The sequence below is a fragment of the Melitaea cinxia genome, chromosome 10 (assembly GCF_905220565.1).
Source record: "Melitaea cinxia chromosome 10, ilMelCinx1.1, whole genome shotgun sequence".
NCBI lineage: Eukaryota > Metazoa > Arthropoda > Insecta > Lepidoptera > Nymphalidae > Melitaea > Melitaea cinxia.
Window position 1 is genome coordinate 3,046,217 of NC_059403.1, and position 22,172 is coordinate 3,068,388.

The following is a 22,172-nucleotide window of genomic DNA, read 5'->3' on the forward strand; positions in this document are numbered from 1 at the left end:
AAAAAAAGTTTACTAGTAATATTTTAGTTTTACAAACGTCATATTATACCGTCGTGTGACTGATATTACGTCACTTCCGTTATATATTTTTCTTACGGTTTTAGTATCACATTTTTTTCAGTTCGGTCGCCCAGCCAAATGTCAAGCCTGCCGTAAGGAACTTCGTTCCAAAAAGTATTGGGATTTTTAACTGTTGTATTGTTGTCAACACATATAGGATCAATACAATATGTACGCATTTTTGAAACTTCTGCCATCGAGTAATAAACAATATACGAATCGGACGGCGTAAGACACTACACATCGACATAATATATTCGCACGTACTCGGCGAATACGTGCTGCGTCGTCTAGGTCAAATGACGTCACACGCTGGAGCGTCGCGTGTAAAAAAAATTATTCTTGTAAGCGTAATTTTAATGTTCCATAAGATTCACATTTCTCGAGAAATTTTATCGATTCTATTACGTGTTTATTTTATTTTACTTAAATTTTTATAATTCACCAATACAAAAAGCAAAACTTCCCCATTCACGACCATTTAATAAAGAAAATTACGATACGTTACGATACAGAAAAATGTGTAACTTAGACAAACTATAACATTTACAATATTGAAATATTATACGCTTAACATTGATTTATTGTATTGTTGGTATTTACCCGCGTAAAAATATAAATGTAAGTACATATTATTTACTTACAAAAGATACTCAACGTCATACATATTAAAAAAAAACAGCACTTAATGTTATTATTCCTTAATAAAGTATTGACGCTGTTAATGTTTATTATATAGGGTAGCCAAAATAATATCTGAGTGGACACCACAGCAGAAGAGACCGAGAGGACGACCCAGGAAAAGACGGAAGGACTGCATAGAGGAGGATTAAGGACGATAGGCAAGCTTACGAACTGGAGGAGGGTCTCCAGAGATCGTGACAAGTGGAAAAAAATCGTGGAAAAGGCCAAGAGATAAAGGTTTGTAGCGCCACTGGAAGTAAGTAAGTAATCTTTCAAAAATTAGGTATTACATTAATTTCGTCTGTACCATTTTGTTCGATAACTTGCCGCCATCTCGTATTTTGATCGTAGATTTTGGGACTTCTCGTTAAAAAACCGCGACAAGTAGTTTTGTTGTCAACCTTATAATACCTTTGGATTTCTGAAAAGATCGAAACAGATGGAAATCTGAGGGTGCAAGATAAGGACTATATGGTGGATGTATTAATAAGACATCCCAGTCAAACCCTCTCAATTATTGTTGAGAGGCTAAAGACATATGTGGTCGTTGTCATGATAAAAAACCACACCTTTTCTATTGATCAATTCTGGCCACTTATTCTCAATTTCTTGCTAAGTCTCATCAGTTGTTGATAGTAGAAATCCGAATCGATGGTTTTGCCCGGCGGTAAAAGCTCATAATGAATGCTCCCAATCCCATCATACACTTTAACATGACCTTATTGCGTGTCAACCCGGGTTTCACGATAGTAGTTCACAATAGTATAGTAGTAGATGTGCAGCTTGACCGACCTTTGACTACGATCTCTTTCTTACATTCTTAATGTAGGTTACTTTTCGTCACCAGTGGTAAATTTCTTCAAAAATGGTTCGATATGTTTACGTCTGTCGTGTTTATTGGATACGGGCATGGAGCAGATTGTGTATGCCTGTACCTATCGGCCGCACAGTGGTGATCGGGAGACGACTCGGATGTTCGACTATCTCAGTGAGACGGCTGACATGGTCCAACGTCGGTATCCTGCTGCCCAAATGGTATTTCTGGGGGATTTTAACGCTCACCACCAGGACTGGCTGTTCCCATACCAGAATACCGACCACGCCGGGAGAGAGGCGCTCAAATTTGCTCTGTCGCTAGATTCTACCCAGCTAGTCCAAGAAGCAACACGAGTACCCGACGTTGACGACCATAAACCTAATTGTTTGGACCTTCTGTTGACAACTGACCCAGACCGGTCCTCGGTATCAGTTGCAGCTCCCCTGGGCACATCTGATCACTGTGTGGTAAAGTCAGTATCTAACTTTCACCCTCTGGATACAGGTCCTACCGGAACCAGACGTGTGTGGCGATATAAGTCGGCTGATTGGGATGAGATGCAACACTTTTTTGCATCCTACCCTTGGCGGCGGACTTGCTTCTCTTCCAGTGATCCGTCGAGTTGCGAGCAAGAAATATCGGAAGTGATACGTCAGGGGATGGAGTACTTCATTCCATTTGCTGATGTATCACTAGATGGCAAGATCCCTAGGTGGTATAATGCAGAATGTGCCGAAGCTGCAGCCCGTAAGGACTCAGCGTTTGCAGCGTGGGCTGAAGCCCGTACCCTTAAATCTCCGGACATAACTACGAGGAAGAGAGCATTCAACTCTGCTGCCAAGTCCTACAAAAGGGTTCTTAAAAAAGCTCGTTTCAACCGTATTAAACGCATCGGAGCCCAACTAGCTTCCCATCCGCGCGATAGTAGAGCATTTTGGTCACTCTCTAAGTCGGTTGAAATGAGCTTCTGCCGTCCCTCGCTGCCTCCTCTGCTTAAACCAGATGGATCGCTGGCCTTTACTGCGACAGACAAGGCTAACCTTTTAGCGAATCTGTTTGCAGAAAATTCGCTCCTTGATGCAGGTAGTGCCTCACCGCCCAGACATCCACCTTGCGACTCTGTTATGTCAGAACTACGCATTCGCCAAACTGAGGTTTTGAGAGTACTCCGTAACTTGGACGTGAATAAGGCTAGTGGTCCTGACGGGATACCAGCAAGAGTACTTAAACACTGTGCTCCTGAATTGTCTCCTATTCTCACGCGCTTGTACCGCCTCTCTCTAAAATCCGCTCAAGTTCCTAAAGCATGGAAGATTGCTAACGCACAACCTGTACCTAAAAAAGGTAGTCGTGCCGACCCGGCTAACTATAGACCTATCGCGATCACCTCCATACTGTGTAAAAGTTTGGAGCGTATACTGAATGAAAAGCTCCTAGCATACCTCGAGTTGAATGACCTCCTGTCGGACCAGCAATACGGTTTCCGCCGTAACAGGTCCACGGGGGATCTTTTAGTGTACGCCTCGCACATCTGGGGCGAAGCCTTGGACAAGCACGGAAAAGCGCTAGCTGTCTCACTTGATGTATCGAAGGCATTTGACCGGGTCTGGCATGAGAGCCTATTGAGCAAGCTTTCAGCTTACGGAATACCCCCGAGCTTGTGTGACTGGATATCAGATTTCCTGAGTGGACGATCATTTCGGGTGGTCTTAGATGGCTCCTCGTCTGACTTGATGGCGGTTAATGCCGGTGTCCCTCAGGGATCAGTTCTCTCTGCAACCCTCTTCTTGATTCACATAAATGACCTCCTCAGGCCCGGTATCTTTGGATACGCGGATGACAGCACTGTTACGGAGAGATACGTGTCCGGTCCCCGAGCTGGTGGGGCTGAAACTCATGAGCATAGAGAGGCCCTGGTTGAACGCATGAATTTGGCTTTGAAAGAGGTATCCGATTGGGGTGACGCCAACCTAGTCAAATTTAATGCTTCCAAAACACAAGCGTGTCTTTTCACTGCTAAACGGAGTCCATTCCCATTAGCCCCAACTTTCCGGGGTGTATCTGTTCCGATCACCGATAGTATTGATCTTCTAGGCATAAATATTTCGTCTAATATGAACTTCGGACAATGCATAGAATCCAAGGCAAAAATTGCTGGTAAGAAACTTGGTATCCTCAATAAAGTCAGGCAGTACTTCACACCGGAACAGCTTCTTACTCTCTACCAAGCACAAGTTCGATCGTGTATGGAGTACTGCAGCCACTTATGGGATGGCTCTGCCAAGTACCAGCTCGCTGCTTTGGATTCTGTGGATCGACGCGCCAGAAGACTCATCGGTGACAAATCGCTGGTTCGCTCTAGACTTCAAAGTCTCGAACATCGGCGCAAGGTTGTCTGTTTGTCGGTATTTTACAGGTTATATTTCGGAGAGTGTGCTCTAGAACTATACAATTTGGTTCCACCATCACCTTTCTACCACCGAACCGCAAGGCATCGCATGAATCTGCACCGCTATGTGGTTTAAATCCCACGATCTCGCACTAAACGATTTGCTTCCTCGTTCCTAATACGCACCGCTAAAATTTGGAATGCCCTTCCGGCCTCCGTTTTTCCAACGAACTATAACTTGGGTATCTTTAAATCAAGAGTGAATAGGCATCTTCTAGGCAAGCGCGCACCACCTTAGGCTGCATCTTCACTTGACTTCAGGTGAGATCGCAGTCAAGCGCTAGTCTATATATTTAAAAAAAAAAAAAAAAAACGTCTTATGAGACAATCGCAAACACGGCCCATTAGGTTTCTTTCAGTGAGTTCATGTGGTATCGATGTAATATCGAATTTTTTCTGCATTAGGTTTTTTTTTATATAACTAGGTAGGTAAACAAGTAAACGTACGAATCACTTGATGGAAAGCGATTTCCGTAGCTTACAGATGTTTTCAGCATCAGAAGCATCGCAAGCACGTTACCGACCCTATCGTCAATTCCCCCCAGGAGCTCTGGTCACCTTACCAACAGGAATACAACACTGCTTGAAAACAGTATTATTTAGCTGTGTACTCCCCAGTCGGGCTGTTCCATATTTTGAGCAGGAAATTTCCTGCTGTGTTCCTGCTGTTCCTTATTTAAAAAGTCTATAAACGTCACAAATTTTTTTGCGCGGCTTGAGTATCATTTTTTTTTCTTTTTTGAATTAAAACTTTAAAATGTACCATATTTCTTTCTTTGATTCACCCATTTTGGTGGACAGGAAAACAAATTAAAAGTGACGGGAAACTGTTTTGTTTTTATTTAATTTTTATAGTCATCTTTTCATGGTATCAAAACAACCAGTTTCATACATACAATACAACAAAAAAAGATTTAATTGCAACTTTTTACTAGAAAATACGGAAAGACTCTTTTCCCGACCTATTGTAATATCTATAAACCTGCAGATGATTAAGCTCAAACCATTGATCTATAAAAGGGTTTTTTATAAATCAATGGCTCAATAACGTCGTCCTGAATGGAGAAGAGGGTATTTCCTTGTTATAAAAATTACCTAATGAATATTTAAATATATAATTTAACGAACGTTGAAACGATTGTTGTGATACCACCAACTTGGAATTATCTACTAAGTTCAAGCGATAACCTTTTTTTTTAAAGTTTATAACAATAAAGTCCGCATTAATTTCATTTGTTCGCTTATGTATTAATTTTTACATATTTATATTAAAACATATTTCATGAATTTATTACTCCTACTTAATGAAAATTAATTAATACTTCTTGATATAAAAATATCATTATCATCATCATCATCATTACAGCCTATACAGTCCACTGCTGGACATAGGCCTCCACAAGTTTACGCCAAAAATAACGTGAACTCATGTGCTTTGCCCATAGTCACCACGCTGGGCAGGCGGGTTGGTGACCGCAGTGCTGGCTTTATCGCACCGAAGACGCTGCTGCCCGTCTTCGGCCTTTGTATTTCAAATCCAGCAGTTGGATGGTTATCCCGCCACCGGTCGGCTTTTTAAGTTCCAAGGTGGTAGGTGGTTATCCCTTAATCGCCTCTTACGACACCCACAGAAAGAGAGGGGGTGGCTATATTCTTGAGTACCGTAGCCACACAGTACAATATATAAAAATATGAATGAACAAAATTTCAAAATTTTCATGTACTTGTTAAATTTATGACGATGAGTCAAAAATATATTCAGTAGATTTGTATTTTTTAAGTTTTAATAGCAAGTTTATTCAAAACTAACTATGTCCGTGACTTCGTCCGCGTGGAATTTAACAAAAAAGTTATTGTTATAAAATAAAATTTCTAAACTAAAAATAGCCTAGGTTACTCCTTACTACATCAGCTATCTGCTAGTGAAAATCCCGTCAAAATCGATTCGGCCGTTTCAGAGATTAGCCGGAGCAAACAGACAGACAGACAGACAATTTTTTTAAAATGTAATTTTGGTATATGTACCGTGTATACATACATATGCATTTAGTAAAAAGCGATTATTTGAATATTACAAATAGACACTCCAATTTTATTTATTTGTATAGATTGGCTGCTTGTGGAAGTGAAGTGGACAAGTGTTTATTTTTTAAACATTTGTCAGTCCTCATGACAAATGTTTTAAAATAGGCATTCCAGTTTTTTTTGGCATATTTAATTAGATCCTACCTTTAGATACCTACTTTTTTTTAAGTGTTGCGTCTCGAGTTGAAAATCGCGTATAACAATAACAACTACATTTTTAATGGATGAGACAAATATGATATTCGTAACGTTCTGAGTTAGGTATATTTTGGTAAAAATATTTTCTTATTGGCTAACATGATTAAAATTAACAAATTTATTTTAAAAAATTAATAAAGAAAATTGTGATAACGTAATGTCACCATTTATTTTATTCAAAACATTGAAACGTCACTCGAACGTCAACGTCAACTACTACCTACAAAAATAAATATTGGAATTGCGTAAAACTTTGAATAATGAAATAATTGTTTGTGATGTCGCAGCTTTTGGGGGCGTTTTCAAACGGATGGGCGATAGACACTGCAGCGCCTGTTGACCTCAACGATACTGATAAAGACGTAAGTGAGGCCCCCTGCGAACTTGTTTGTTACAATAATATCACCAGTGACCTTTTTATGTTGTTTGCCTCCAATGGATTTATATTTATTATTACTTTATCGGAGTTCCTTCAACAATTATCATAATGTCGTCATATGTGTGGAAGTCAGTAACTGGTAAGTAAACAGTAGGTATGTATTTTAAACATAGGATAGATATTTCTATAATTGTACCGGCTTATTTGACAAATGGAAGTTTCCTTCAGGATCGAGTAAGTGTATATTTTTTGTAGTATTCTAAAATCGTACATCTACCCCATGTTCTCTAGGTAGCTTCTCATTAAGTAGAAAACGTTGAAACATTAAAGGAACTTAATATTTAATATTATCAAAACAAATTGTTATTCCTCAAGATATAAGGTATAATTGCAAATATTTTATTACAAATTTTTGTGACTGAATTTTATCACAGAAAACTGCTAAGATTTTGTAAAGTACACAAAAAGGTTACACATGTCACTACATATAAATACATTAAAACTATATCATCTAATTTGGATGTACTTATGTTTCAAATGTTTCATTTAAAAATACATAAATATTATTGATATGTTAGGAACAGAAAGAAATGTTCTTTATATACCTAATATTTATTTAAGATACTAAATGTCTTCATTTGTGTATGATATGAATGAGTAAATAATACATTTATTATATAGAACATAATGTGTAGCAAAATAAGACAACCTTATCTAAAGTAAATAGTATTAAGTCAAAACCAAACTTAGAGCCTATTTCATCGGTTGCCATTAAAGCTATTTTATGTATGATGGTATCCGACAGATAAAAGTTTATGAAGTATTTTTCTTTTTCACTATCAAACTCCAATTTATCTATGGGGTACTTCAATTACCAATTGAGTATTTAAAAGCTGTAGTCTAATAAGTAGTAAGCCTATATGTAACATAATATGTGCAAGATAATCTTTATCAACCGCTGGCTAAACAGGCACTTAGGGCAATATAAAGTTAAAACTTTATTAGTAACAAAAAAGGTTTAATATTAAGAAAATATAAAAAATAAAAAATTATTTTCAACATATACATTTTTTGTTCAACTTTTTCTTGCTATGAAATTTTTCGCTTTAATTAAGAGCTTTCACAATTTAATTTAATAAAAAATACATACTTTGCCAGATAATGTATACAGAGGCTGTTTGAGCCCTAACTGTGTTCCTTCAAATGGCAGTTATGTAGGGGTCAGGTCACATATATGAAGAAAAAAAAACAAATAATTATTGTTGCAATGTTCATTTATCTGCGTCTACTATCATTCTTTTACTACATATTTATCTCATTAAAATTTTTCTACAGATTTTATGAAATTATCATATCCCAAATTACATGTATACTTTTTTTTAATATTTCACACTCAATCACCCCTAGTTGGGTGTGAACCTCTGTGAGGGATTTGGAAAGACTCATCAACGTGCAGACTTCGAGAAACATCTGTCGATTGATTGATTAATTAATTGCTATAATGCTTTTTTGCTGTATCAGTGAATTACAATATTTTCCACTAAAATTACGTAGACGGAGAAGACACGAAGGATATTCATCATTGTAGTTGGCATAGCATGTATATACAAACATAAACATAATAGGTATAAACAAACGTATATCGTATGGGTCGAATCGTAAATATCGAACACGAAATTTTTAGGTCTTCAGCCAGTACACATTATGCTAATGCATTTTCAATATTTTTTAAATAATTGTAGGATATAGAAGGAAAATTATCTTAATATTCATTGCCTTATTTTTAATGTCGCAGTTATATTATTACATTGTATTTTCAACTCTATAATAATTTAAAATTAAGATAAAAACTATTCATCATCTCAAAACATTTAAACTTAATTGGCGGTTTCATGTTATCAAATTATTAAAAAAGAAACAACAATTAACATTCTGCGTTTCGATAGTCATGTTAGGTATTTTACCCCCTGGTAAGCGCAATGATATTCTTTATCATAAGGTCAACTTGACCTACGACCGTTTAACCCACAACTGTTGTCTACAGACGATAACAGCTTCTATATATTACCTAAGTCGATTGCGTTATATTGTTACTTCTCAGTCATTTGTTGATCGCACACGTACTTCGTGGCACGTTTTTATTGTTGCATTTAATTTTGCTTTTAATTTGTAATTCTTTTTTCGTTAATATATTATTCCTAATGGCTAAATTCTTGAAGTACAGTGATTTTCTGTCTCCTAAGTAGTTCTTCTATTGTGATACAAAATACGTTGGACTGTTACTTCAGTAATCGAAGGCTGAACTTTTTTTTAAAATTCAACTTGGTGCCAGCATACATGCATTTGAACGAGTTTATAGAAAAAATGACAATTACTTTGATGTACAGAGTCAACCCAATTTACTATTCGGATTATTCGGATACGATTTAGACTTTCACCTGAAGCAATTTCAGTTAAAACTTACTCTCTGCCATTGGCTTTACCATTTCGAATATTATAAATACGGTGTATATCCAAAAGACGTCACCTGATACAAGCTGCATCGCTTTAAAAAGGCAAAAATACTTTTACGAAAATGGACATTGTGGCTACCGTAAGTTTAATAGCATATTAATATATTTTTCATTAAATTACTGTAATAAATATATATTTACTGGTGCTCGGCGGCTACACCGCGTTAATTTGAGAAAAAACAAAAACTTTTCAGCTTTATAATATTATTACAGATATCGAACTTTACAATTATCATATTTTAATTTATGATTTTTATGTTAGTGTAATACAGATCAAAGTGTATCAAATTAACTGCGTAAAAATTATTGAGTAGGTATAAATAATTTCACGAATTACGAGTATCACATGTCAATTGTAGTTGTCAGCAATTAAATTAGTATAACTTTATTCATTTTATATTAACGAGTTTGAGAAATATTAAGACATTTTTTTTCCGTAGTACCACCCTGTCTTCAAAGCTTTCCTCGCCGGTTCATTTTCGGGGACCTTCAGCACGATTCTCTTTCAACCATTGGACTTGGTGAAAACGAGACTTCAGAATCCCAGTCAACATGTTGTTACGGCGGCAGTCAAGTGAGTTTACAAAGAACTACATACATAATTATTTCCTCGCAAACGAAGAAAAAAACGACATAAATTTACATCAATAAATAATATAATGAGAAGTCAAGATAACTCAAAAACTACTCATCACATCTTGGTCAAATTTAAATGTGACCAAGCGACGAGCACCACCTTTAGAATAAAAAAAAAGAATTATCAAAATCGGTGCTCTCAGTATAAAGTTAAGAGGTACCAACACATACTTGTGTTGTAATTTTGTTGATTTTACATATCTATTAGTAGTAGTTGATAGGAAATGTTTGATAATTTACATGCAGATAAAGATAAAGCGGTGTCGGCAACAATCACGTATACATTAAACTTTGAACTTAATTATTTTGTAATCAAATGCAAACTTTTAAATGGGGAAATTGTTAAGATTTATAAATTAACTAGTTGACCGAGCCACGCCTTGCTGTGGCTCAGTAATTATAATTTATTCAAATATATCTGAATTCTATATTCAAACGCGCCATCTATAATCTAGACAAGAAATACGGCGCCATCTACCGGATATCTTTGCAATTTAGATGTCAAACCGCCATCTATTAGGATTTTATAGAATTAACCAATAAATACACACTAAAGTCGTATAATAAACATTTAATTTGCAATAACCAATATTGAGATCAATAATTGAGATAAAAACTACCCTATCTCCTAAGTTAGACCAAATTACAGATGTTTACGAAATTTGATAAAAATTGGTTTAGTAGTTTCGTAGGTTATCGCTAACATATATCGTGACACGAAATTTATACATATATATATGATTAACTCCTCTTTATATAACAACAATAATGACACATATACATTAAGCAGGAAATAGTTATAAAGAAGAATTACATTCAAAAATTCAAATACCTAATCCCCGCTCTAAGGTTTTGATGTAGTTGTTATAACTTTGATTGGTTATGTAGCTTCGATGTTATCTTTGAACCGATCTAACAGGAAACAGCCTATATTTATATTAATTTACCACTAACTAAGCTAATTAAGCTCGTTCGCCCATTGGAGCTTAGAAATATGTGCAAGTGACTCTCATTCTGACATTAATATTTGATAGCAGAAAAGTAATTTTTGACAATTATTTCCAGCGGCCGAATCCAACCCGGGATGATAACAATATTCGTGAACATAATTCGTCAAGAACACATTGCTGGTCTATGGCGGGGCATGGTTCCGTCTATAGCTCGTTGCGTTCCTGGTGTCGGTCTGTACTTTTCATCACTACATTGGCTCAAGTCAAAAATGGGCAAGAATAGGCAAGATTTGGGAGCCTTGGAGGCGGTCACTTTGGGAGTCGTTGCGAGGGCCATGAGTGGTGTTGCGTTGATACCCATCACTGTTATAAAAACGAGGTATGTACCAACGTACCTAATAACTTGATATTTAATGACAAACTTGAACACGTGTCAAGGGCGAATAATAAAGTTATTTCTTAACTCGTCTTTGTTTGCTTGTTTTTGTTTTGCAGTAAAGTGTCCGAAACGTCGGGCATTTAAAAAAACTTAACAAACCGCGATAAAATCCGAAAAAGTTGTTTCATTATAATGAGTGAAATCCGCGTAAACATTAGAAAATAATATGTGAACCAGTACGGACTGGAAATTGCAAATGGAATAACTTCGTTTTTGTTCGTTAATTTATAGCATATTCTAAATTGTCTACTATTTTGTCATGCTTAATTTCCGAGATAATTTATATCATAATAATATTTCCAGATACGAATCAGGAATGTATAAATATAATAGTTTGACTGGTGCATTAAAATCAATTTATAAGGCTGAGGGTATTAGAGGTCTTTCCTGCGGACTGGGTCCAACATTAGCGAGAGACGCACCTTTCTCAGGACTATATCTCATGTTTTACACGCAATCAAAGCAAGCTATACCTAAAGGTAAGAATTACAACAGATGTACTAACCATAATACCTTTGATAATCTTGAGGGTAGTTTGAAATAAAATTTCCCTTTTTTGTATATACTCCAATAAAAGTGTAATAGAAATTAGAAACGAATAAGTTTAAATGACATTATCATTTATTTTTTTAAATTTCTCATATCTCTTTTCTTTCCTAATTTTTCCCTATCCCGTTTTTCCGAAAACTATTATAGATAAAAAAATATGACAATAAATGTTTGTAAGCAATAAATACTTTTACAGAGCTGCTACAAACTCCAGCTTCAGCGAGCATGGTGCATTTCTCGTGCGGTATTATAGCAGGTATAGCTGCATCGTTAGCTACAAATCCAGCGGATGTATTGAAGACAAAGATGCAATTATATCCGGACAAATTTCCGAATGCTTTCAGTGCTGCGATGTATGTACATCAGGTATGTATTATATTTATATTATTACATGGCAAATAATTTATATAATATTATTTAACATTATAATATAGGATACCTGTTTTGTGGTAGTCTTCCAAAATAAACGCTGAGATCAGATCCTTTTCATAAACACATAAGTAATTTTATTTTGTATTGAATTTCAATTATCTATCTATCCTTACCTTTTTACTGTGTCACGAAAAAATAATAAGTTAAAAAGCATTATGTAGTAATAATATATAATTAAAAAAAAACTTTGTAGAGTGTCCATAAATTATTGCTTTACTTAGTACTGATTGAATTTAATACTTGAAACATTTTATTTTATCGAGACCTGACGAGTACTACCCCTCAACAAGCACCGGCTTTCGATTACAAAAAATATTTGAGGTATAAGTCACATAAAAATACAGTCGAATTGAAAACCTCTTTCTTTTTTCAAGTCAGCTAAAACAAAAACAAAAAAAACTGTCCCTTTTGCACATCAGTCCTTATATTTGTTTGATAATAGTTTAAATTTGTAGTTACGTGATAATGTACAAAGTACAATATTTTACATAATGAGCTCAGCGGGAGTGTGACCATTCATAACTATTTTGTCTCTTATCAACATTATCATTAGGGTTATCACATTTAAAATATTTTTTGACTGAACTAATTACATATATATTTTAACGTATTTTTCTTTATTAGTAATTAAGATTGCTAACCCTTATCATAAATGAATTCCGTTTATGTAGTTTTGTCTTTTCAAGAACTTGCGTTATCTATCGTCGCACGCTTTAATATTATGATATGAAAATATTTATCACAATAATGAGCTCTTTGGTATTCTTTGCTGCATTTATTTTAATTAAAAAGTAACTAACAGTTTCAATTGGTAACTATTTCATTCTGAATATTATTTATAAGAGATGTGACAGAACCAGATCATAGACTATGTAAAAATAATAAATATACACGAATTTGACGTTAAAAGCAAATATTATATTTCTCCTGACTTATGGATGGAAATCGTTAACAAGACATTGCCAAACCGCCTGAATCAATTGATTTTTTTATAGCCCTTTTAAAATATTTTATCAGTTACATAGACTCATACTAAATCGTTTCCTCATTACATAACAATTAAATACGATAATTGAATTATATGAATCGATATATTCCTTGTTTATATTTAGTAAAGGGCAAAGGCCTGTTGTAAATTATACATTCTGTCGCCTATCAAATTACTCACGTGTCAGTGTTGTAGCGCTTTCTAGCTACATTGTAATATTTTAATGTTACTTGATAATAAAAACATTTTTAATTATAGGACTTAGAACCTACAGTATTAGACAAGTAGACATTATAATATTATGACATTTAATACTTATGAATGATAAGTCAGTGGACTGCAGTAGGCTGAAACTGACATGACATAAGTATAACATTACATACATATTATTGAAGTAAAACTTCTTTACGCATGCTTGACTTGGGGAGTAAGCTGGTGAATGCGTGACGGAAGCGTCGCGAAAAGTGTGATCTGACGAGGCGAACGGAAGTTGAGAGGGAGATATAAGTTAATGAAGATAGAAAGAGAGAGAGTTACGTTTCGTATATTACACTAAAGAAGTTTTACTTCAGTCGTATGGCCTAAGGCACACTCGTTATTTTTAATAAACATTTCTTTTTTTTTATAAAATTGTGTGCGTTATGGGCAATTTTGATCATAATAATACTTCATTCAATAGTATCCAAAGACAATAAGTTCATAAACTAAAAAGTAAAACAGGAAGACAGATAAATGAGTAGGTAATGTTCCATCCAACAATCTAGGCATATAAGGCTATAATTAATAAGGATATTATTAAGGATATAATTAATTTGTTATATATAGTAGAGTGAAGAAAAAGTTTCAAAGTCCGAATCTCATGTACCACTATAATTGGAAAACATTTTAAAGTAGACTATTCAGGAACAGAATAGGCTATATAAAATAACGATATGACTAATAACGAGCTTGTGATATACCATAGTAACTTCACGTTAGTGAAACTGTGAAAGAAATATGTTAAGTTCAATTGTTACTTAACGGAATAATTATTTGTTACAGACTTACGGGTTCAGAGGTTACTTCAAAGGTGCTGTTCCTCGAATGTTACGAAGGACATTAATGGCAGCGATGGCTTGGACGGTATTTGAAGAAATATCGCGATCTATTGGCTTGAAATAAATTACTGGCTTTTTAATTTATATTTAAACCTTTTTATAAAATATGGATGTTTACTTTGTAAAATTATTTGTTACTGAGTATAATCTTCTTCTTTGTGTGTTTTTGTTATCTAAATTTTAGAAGTAGTTATTTGATTAAGTTTAAGTAGATGTTAATTTTTTTTTTTCTTTTTAATGGAAGTGACTTGTAAATAAGCCAATAGGTTGAGATGGATAAGTATAATGTTTTAAATATGTTGGATAGTATAATAGGGTAACATGTGATGTTTTTATGAAATATATATTTTGAATATTAATTGTATTTTTTTTTTTCGATGCCAGTCCTTTGTTTCGTTACTTAAATCAAGAGAGAGAGAAGAGAAGAAAATAAAAATACGCTGATGAAGTTGCAATTAACGCTGTTAATTAATAAAACAACAAAATTTTTAACGAAATAACAATTTACTTATTTACATATTTGCTATATATAAAAATTGACTATCGGTTGTGCTTAGATGTCTTTCCAACTGTATATACAATCATTTACATTCCATTTTTTGATTTGAATAGACAGAGGTAATTGTTCTTCACTTATTCAGTTCGTTGGTTTTATGAGTTATTTACAAATCAATTATAGATTTAAATTATTCAGCATTCTCTATTAAATTTTAGCTTCATATAAATTCAATGCCTTCATATTTGAGGTTTTCTATTAAAGTATCTTGTAGAAGTACAGTTCCATCTGTTTTAAACGCTGTGACATAAGTAGCTGTATTACCCTCAAACTCAGTAGTTTTCAAAGCAACAATAGCCTCATCTTTTGATCCGGGAATGAATTTAAACGATGAAAATCCGTACTTCGGCTGATGTTGTACTATCTATAATTAAAGATATTTGTGTATTATTAATTTAGCTTAAGTATTATTCCGATCGGTTCAGTAGCTTTCATAGTAAACCGAATAAAAAAAAACCGGCTCTCCATTTATTAGTATATATAGATAGATAGATTATGCGAGATAAGACGTGACAACTGTCAAAAAAAAAAGTCTCGTAAATAGATAACGCCCATGGCTGCCATTTTGGTGAAGTTTAAATATAATTTAGTATTACCAGCTAGCCATTTTCTATAGATATAATTCCATAAATATATAAATACAATGGTTGTTTGTCTATCTAAAGGTCTATCCAAAATACTAAATTTCACTATTTAGGTGTAATAGTTACAATATAGATTTTTTTAATGATTCAACTGAAAAATTTAAAATTTTAATTTTAACGCTTTTCTTAATTATTCTTCTTAAGGGTTAATGAAATCATGGGTCTATTTTATAATGTTCATGCATAATTATTGCCATAATAAAAATTAAAATTCAAGATGTGTAAATATTAAATTACAATAGCCCTGTGGAACTATATTTAAAAATCAACAGTTCAGACTTATTGCAAAAATGTTTAACAACATTACAGTTAATAAAATAAAACTAAATATTGAAAAAAGACACCCTAAGGTCCCTTTCGGGTGAGATTTTGTATTTACAAAAACTAATAACCCAACATACCTCTTTTGCTTTAACATGACTAAAATTGCTGTCAGCAGTGATCAAATAGTTACAACCCATTACTTCATCTCTTGTTTCATTATAACTTTCTTGGCTGCAACGCCTCGGCAAGAAATACCATTTTTCATGTAAAGGCGACCAGACTCCAGACTCGTGTATCATGTAACCGGGCCATTGAATACCAATAGAGGATCTAATTGCTTTGTATTGATGAACCCAATTTAAGTGTTGTACCTAAAAAATTGAACGATCTTTTATTTGTTTTAATTAGATGTAATGTTTGTTTTTGAACAGCTTTTACAGTGATTTGATAAATTCCAGTACAGGATAGGAATAACTAAAATGTCTATATTAAAATATTTGTCATATTAATTATTATATTTTACCCGTGTAGTGTTTTATATTTTTTCCTTTCTTTATATACACATGGTCGTCTATTTCTAAAGTATGCTTCATCACTTAAGCCTATCGCAGTCCACTGCTGGACATAGGTCTCCACCATTTCGCTTGAACTCATATGTGTTACCCATAGTGACCACGCTGGGCGGTCGGGCTGGTGACCGCAGGGCTTGCTTTGTTGCACTGAAGAAGTATATATAAGGTATGCTTACTTTGCTTAATGCTTATTTTAGGTAAGTCAGCTGATACAAATATTTGTTAAATATTATTGTTAAGTGTTCATACACAGTAAAAAAATAAAAAATAATAATAATAATAAAAATAAATAATAATATATTGCATCTAGATTTAGAGCGGGTATCAGCATACTGCAGCAACAAGCTAATCATTTGTATGTTTTATGTAAATACATTACTTCCTTAAACATATATTTTAACATATAATTTCATTTTACATATTTAGTAACAATATATGGTATAGTTACTAAGGGAAAAATTGTTACCTCTCCATAAATATTTATAGCTTTAACCCACATAGGGTCGTAGCTTTCAAACTCTCCACTAGTAGTTGTCCATTCCTTTCCCATTGATCCGACATACAATATCTTGTCTTTGACTGTCGCCCATTCAGATTTAAAGCCTTTCTCATTATGGCCATTTCCATCTGATAGTATGACCCATGGCACCATTTTATTGTTTATTATTTCAAAAACCTGAAAAAAGGGGGAAATATTTAATACTACATTTACAGAATTTACACAATAATTTTATACTACAACTAAGTTTCTATATAATTGAAATAATCAAGACTAATGGGCACATTGGGTGGACCCAATCAAAGTTTTTTCCGATTACACAGTAAATGATACTTTTTAAAATCTACCAGTTAACTTGTGTGATTTAGGCTTTGAATTGATATAATGTTAAGTTTTAATAACTTAAGTAATATAAAATAATACATAAATTATTTAATTACCATGCCAGAGCGATCATCAAAAGTAAGTAATTTGCCATCATATACAATAAGTTCGGATAGTTCCATTCCACGTCCTTTCTGTGAATATGTGGAGGACAGCAAAGAAGCTGGCCGTTTGTCCCATGTTATGGTGACATACTGCTTCACTGGATCATAATTTAGATAACCCTTCTTTAAATAGCTATTAAATGTATGAGGTTTTGTATGGCTTTTAGAATTAGTATCTAAATCTGCTACAATACCAATTTTATAAGTTATCACATTTCCAGATTGAAATGGCAAGGTTAAGGGGTATGTAGCGTTATATGGCCACGAACTTCGAGTCCACTGGTGTGTCAATGGCGCACCACTAGTACACCAATTGTAGTAAAATAATATTAAAAGAAAAACACCAACAACAATAATCATAAACATGAACTGTGGCTGTATTCTCACTGCGTTGCCCACTCTATACGTGGCTGGAGTCCGAAGAGCTTTGCGCCAGTCGCGAAACCCTTTCATTTTACGTTCTTCAAATTCGTAATAGTCATACATAACTTATTGATAACGTATTAGTTCATAATTTAATTTACTGATGAGTTGATTTTAAATTTTATTAATATGAAACTAGTGACTGGTTTGTTACTTCACATTCATTTTATATAAGGTACTATGTGTCTTTCTTTATGATAAATAAAACACGTATTGGACATTTTTAAAGGACCCTAAAACTTTGATCTAATCAGTAATCACAGCCGAATTCTTGTTAGTTTTGACATAAAATAATTTTTGACAACTTGACAAGTCATGACACATCACGACTACGACATTAGGCTGTAAGCATAGATAAAAAAGATCACAGTGCACATGAAAAAGATTATTAAACATTATATATACATATATACAATTCACAACTTAAGAACTAAATATTTACAGATAGTTTTGGTATAAATCATGTCCGCGTGGAATTGTGCCAACAATGCTGGCAGCATTTCCCCGTTAAATCGCTATACCGATTCTCTGGGCAAAAAATGTACCAGCTCTTTTGTCACCAGTGGAATAAGGCGAGGAGTTATCTCCATATTCCATTTAATAACACAGAGGGTCTCCGTTACACTGCAAAACACTGCTTAACATTGTAAGAACATTAAATGGAACAGTGTAGTATCTGAAAACAACACTAGAGCCCATTTTTATCGGTATTAATCAATATTTATTTAATCCAAATATAAACTTTCAATAAGTTTAACCTTTCAATAAGTATACCGATCACGGCAACGCTTCAGCCGACGCCGCATAAACATACTCCACAACAGAAACCACTCGTATACAAGACCTAGCAACGTGTACGCGTGTGTTTATACGCAATGATATGGTTCGAGCGCCGCTCACTCCACCGTACGATGGGCCATACAAAGTATTAAAACGTTACGACAAGTTTTACAAAGTTCAATTACCCTTATGTACAGCAGTCGTTACGTTAGACAGACTAAAACCAGCCCATATATACAATCCAAATCAATCGTCAGAAGAGTCGTCTTGTCAACGCAACACAACTCCAGCTTACACAACAAGATCTGGAAAAAAATTAAGCCCTGCGTGCGATTTTCTTGTGGGAGTGATGTAGGATTTACCTACATTACATACATCTATAATATGATTACATACGATCTCGCTACGTGTAAGCAACCTCTTTGGAAAACCAAATTTTAAATATTGTTTTAAAATTAATATAAGACTTTTCTAATGTCATTTTGTATATTTAGTCATAAGTTTTTGTAATAAATATATTCCGATCTGAACAGCAAAAGTGTTATTTCTCTCCAACTATAAAAAGAATAAGTCTTCAGTCAGTCAGTCAGTAAGTCAGTTAGGGACAGAACCCCTACAAATATATAGATGTAAATGTTTCGAAGATGTTGTCATAATGTGATAAAATAGCTAACAGCATCTGATAATTGTTCACGAATGAAAGGATTTTATAAGAATATTAGGTGTATTAAGTGATGACCTAATATAGCATACTAATTGTTTATGTTAATTTAGTATTCACGAATTAATTTTTAAAAAAGGAAAAAAAAGAGAAAAAATGAAAAAAAAAGAGTTAGAATTAAATTTGGTATAAATTTGGCCACGAGGAGTATAAAATGTGCATTATTTTTAATTATGTATTAATATTTGATTTTATTATTTAAAAATGTGGTATTTTAATGTTTTCAATATTATGTTATATCTCATTAGTGGCCATCCATAAATTACTTCCCACAAATTTCTCGATTTTTTTACCCCTCAAGTCTTATTTCCGACTTCATAAAGTAAGTGTTATCCGCCAACCCGCATTGGAGCAGCGTGGTGGATCAAGCTCTGGTCCATCTCTCCTCTCTCCTACATAGGGAAAGAGGCCTATGTCCAGCAGTAAGATATTCCAGGCTGAAGCGTAAGCATAAAGTAAGTGTTCATATGGTCCGATATTCATAAAAAGTAAATAACACACATACACACACACACTTCAGTCTATCGTAGTCGACCGCTGGACATAGGACTCCACAAGTTTGTGCCAAAAATAGCACAAACTCACGTGTTTTGCCCATAGTCACCAGGCTGAGCAGGCGGGTTGGTGACCGTAAGTAAATTAATTAGTACAAAATACAATCAATCAAATTTAAAATTAAAACTAACACAATATGTATGTGTGTTTAAAAAAAAACGTAGTAGGTATAGTAATTATTGAATATAAGAATTGAACTGGAAGCTAATTAGGTAGAGAATGAAATCAACACTAACAATTGGTAGAAAAAAAAAAACGAGACGGCTTTCGATTTCAGTACAAATTTTAATAATTCGTAATCGATCTTATTTTATAGTTTTTTTAATACATGATGTTATTAAGACATTGAACGTATTTTATTGCCGCTTTAAATTTTAACTTCACTTTCACTTAAAAGAAATTAAAAACTAATTAAATAACTCACACATCCTACACAAAAAAAAAAAATATTGAAACAAAATTAGCCTGCACAATTCACTAACTAACTTTTATTTTGTGTTTCGTTTTTGTTCAGAGTTAAAACATCCGCTAAGTGCACTTTCCATAAGTAATTACTGTTTATATCAATCGCTCACTCTCTCTCTAGAACAGAGGTTCCCAAACATTTTTTTCTGATAGACCAATATCCAAATATTGCTGGTTTTGGTGGGATACCCTGCAGCTACATTAGGCCCATTTTATGTTGCCGCCCCATGAATCAAGGGAAAGAAATTTTTCCACTTACCTTTTTTTAAGCCATTCGTTCCATAATTCCATAAAATGATCGAGTCAAGTGAAAATATGTTTCGGCTGAAAGTTGCAATGATGCATCCGTCCTGTCGACTGTCGACACGTTGTCCTAACAAAACTTTTCGTAGACCCCCACTTTTGGGCACGCTAACGTAGATTCCGTGATTGCCGTGTGGTTACGGCATTAAGAAAATAGCCACCCCCTCTCTTCCCGTGGGTGTCGTAAGAGGCGACTAAGGGATAACACAGTTCCACTACCACCTTGGAACTTAAAAAGCCGACCGATGGCGGGATAATCATCCAACTGCTGGCTTTGAAATACACAGGTCGATGACGGGTAGCAGCGTCTTCGGTGCGACAAAGCCAGCCCTGCGGTCACCAACCCGCCTGCCCAGCGTGGTAACTATGGGCAAAACACATGAGTTCATTCCATTTTTGGCGCGAACTTGTGGAGGCCTACGTCCAGCAGTGAACTGTATTAGGCTGAAGACATGAACGTAGATTCCATCGAGTCTCCCTTAGATCCACACTCCTGGACCACTTTGGGAATCAATGTTCTAGAATATTTAAATTTTAATTGTAATAAAAAGGTATACAAGAAATAATTATTTTAATTATAAATATTGTATAACATATAAACCGAATTTACAACGTAGACGGATGTGGTTTCACAAAAAACGATTTTGGTAAACATGCCGGTTCACTTATCTGTATAGCAATAGATTTTTTTTTCTTCTCAAGTGTTCAAGTTATATATGATAACAATTTTTTATTCCCATATTAGAAATGAAATGAGATTAAATTTAACAAGAAAGTAATAAATGAGTCAGATAAAGTTAAACTACACTATTTAATAAAACACTTTTTTCGGATTTTATCGCGGTTTATTATTAAATTTTGATTCCCGACGTTTCGGATACTTTACAGCAACCAAAAAGCAGCAAGGAATCAAAATTTAATAATAAACCGCGATAAAATCCGAAAAAAGTGTTTTATTAAATGAGTAAAATTCGCGTAAACATTAGAAAACAATATGTTAAACTACACTAATTTAATAAAGTCTAAATTTGTTTCGTGGGAAAATTTTGTTTCTTTTTTTAATTTTCTAGTGCGCCAAAATAGTTAGATACTTTAACTACTTTATTCTCCCTTCATTTCATATCAGTTAACCGTTTCAGGGGAAAATTATGTTAGCATTCTTCTTGTACTAAAAATACTGTTTAGTGAAGTCTTATGATCTCGCTCTAGTCCATATAAGTCAAAAGTAATTAAATAATACGTTTATAATATATGCAATCTAGATTATTACTTTACCTTCTTTCATTATTTCGTGAATAAGACTAAAAACACTGCGTTTGAATCGACTCAATACGTACTTGTATTTTACATTTGGTTATGATATTTCATTATTATTAATTGCTTTCTGTAATGCCCAGATAGCACAAATTACCAACGTCACGTATAACACCAACATTAAATCAAAAAAAAGTACGTCCAAATCAATTTGCAAGTTTTAATTGAAAATTATTAATGTTTTGTAATTTTTGTTACCTGATTACATTAAATTTACTACTGATTATTCTTTGAAACAACATTGCAATATAACGAATTGTAGGTGTTTTTGTTTTTGCAAATATCAAACTGAGCTAACTCCATCTACAATCA

General features: G+C 33.9%; 3 protein-coding genes across 3 annotated transcripts; 2 read left to right on the forward strand and 1 right to left on the reverse strand.

Moving 5' to 3' along the window:
• Window positions 1–1,653: 1,653 nt before the first annotated feature.
• LOC123657167 lies at window positions 1,654–5,058 on the forward strand. Its single transcript, XM_045592743.1, has 2 exons — window positions 1,654–2,751; window positions 4,999–5,058. The coding sequence occupies exons 1-2, from the start codon at window positions 1,654–1,656 to the stop codon at window positions 5,056–5,058; spliced, it is 1,158 nt and encodes a 385-aa protein (XP_045448699.1).
• A 1,435-nt stretch (window positions 5,059–6,493) lies between these two features.
• Window positions 6,494–14,635, forward strand: LOC123656825 (mitochondrial glycine transporter B-like). The gene is made up of 6 exons (XM_045592445.1): window positions 6,494–6,655; window positions 9,626–9,759; window positions 10,887–11,150; window positions 11,514–11,689; window positions 11,956–12,125; window positions 14,221–14,635. The coding sequence occupies exons 1-6, from the start codon at window positions 6,572–6,574 to the stop codon at window positions 14,338–14,340; spliced, it is 948 nt and encodes a 315-aa protein (XP_045448401.1). The 5' UTR covers window positions 6,494–6,571; the 3' UTR covers window positions 14,341–14,635.
• A 126-nt stretch (window positions 14,636–14,761) lies between these two features.
• LOC123656823 (apyrase) lies at window positions 14,762–17,795 on the reverse strand. The gene is made up of 4 exons (XM_045592444.1): window positions 17,252–17,795; window positions 16,779–16,988; window positions 15,878–16,111; window positions 14,762–15,196 (listed from the first exon to the last, which is right to left on the reverse strand). Exons 1-4 carry the CDS (start codon window positions 17,783–17,785, stop codon window positions 14,993–14,995), a joined length of 1,182 nt encoding a protein of 393 aa, XP_045448400.1. The 5' UTR covers window positions 17,786–17,795; the 3' UTR covers window positions 14,762–14,992.
• Between the last annotated feature and the right edge of the window lie 4,377 nt (window positions 17,796–22,172).

Bases quoted from the DNA above. Each gene is read 5' to 3' on its own strand.
- LOC123657167 (XM_045592743.1), top strand. From the start codon at position 1,654: ATGGAGCAGATTGTGTATGCCTGTACCTATCGGCCGCACAGTGGTGAT. The intron at 2,752-4,998 runs GCTAGTGGTCCT...ATAAACCTGCAG, and splicing joins GTAACTTGGACGTGAATAAG to ATGATTAAGCTCAAACCATT.
- LOC123656825 (XM_045592445.1), top strand. From the start codon at position 6,572: ATGTCGCAGCTTTTGGGGGCGTTTTCAAACGGATGGGCGATAGACACT. The intron at 11,151-11,513 runs GTATGTACCAAC...TAATATTTCCAG, and splicing joins ATCACTGTTATAAAAACGAG to ATACGAATCAGGAATGTATA. The intron at 12,126-14,220 runs GTATGTATTATA...TATTTGTTACAG, and splicing joins CTGCGATGTATGTACATCAG to ACTTACGGGTTCAGAGGTTA.
- LOC123656823 (XM_045592444.1), bottom strand. From the start codon at position 17,785: ATGTATGACTATTACGAATTTGAAGAACGTAAAATGAAAGGGTTTCGC. The intron at 16,989-17,251 runs GTAATTAAATAA...CCCTTTTTTCAG, and splicing joins TTGATGATCGCTCTGGCATG to GTTTTTGAAATAATAAACAA. The intron at 15,197-15,877 runs GTATGTTGGGTT...CTTTAATTATAG, and splicing joins GTCATGTTAAAGCAAAAGAG to ATAGTACAACATCAGCCGAA.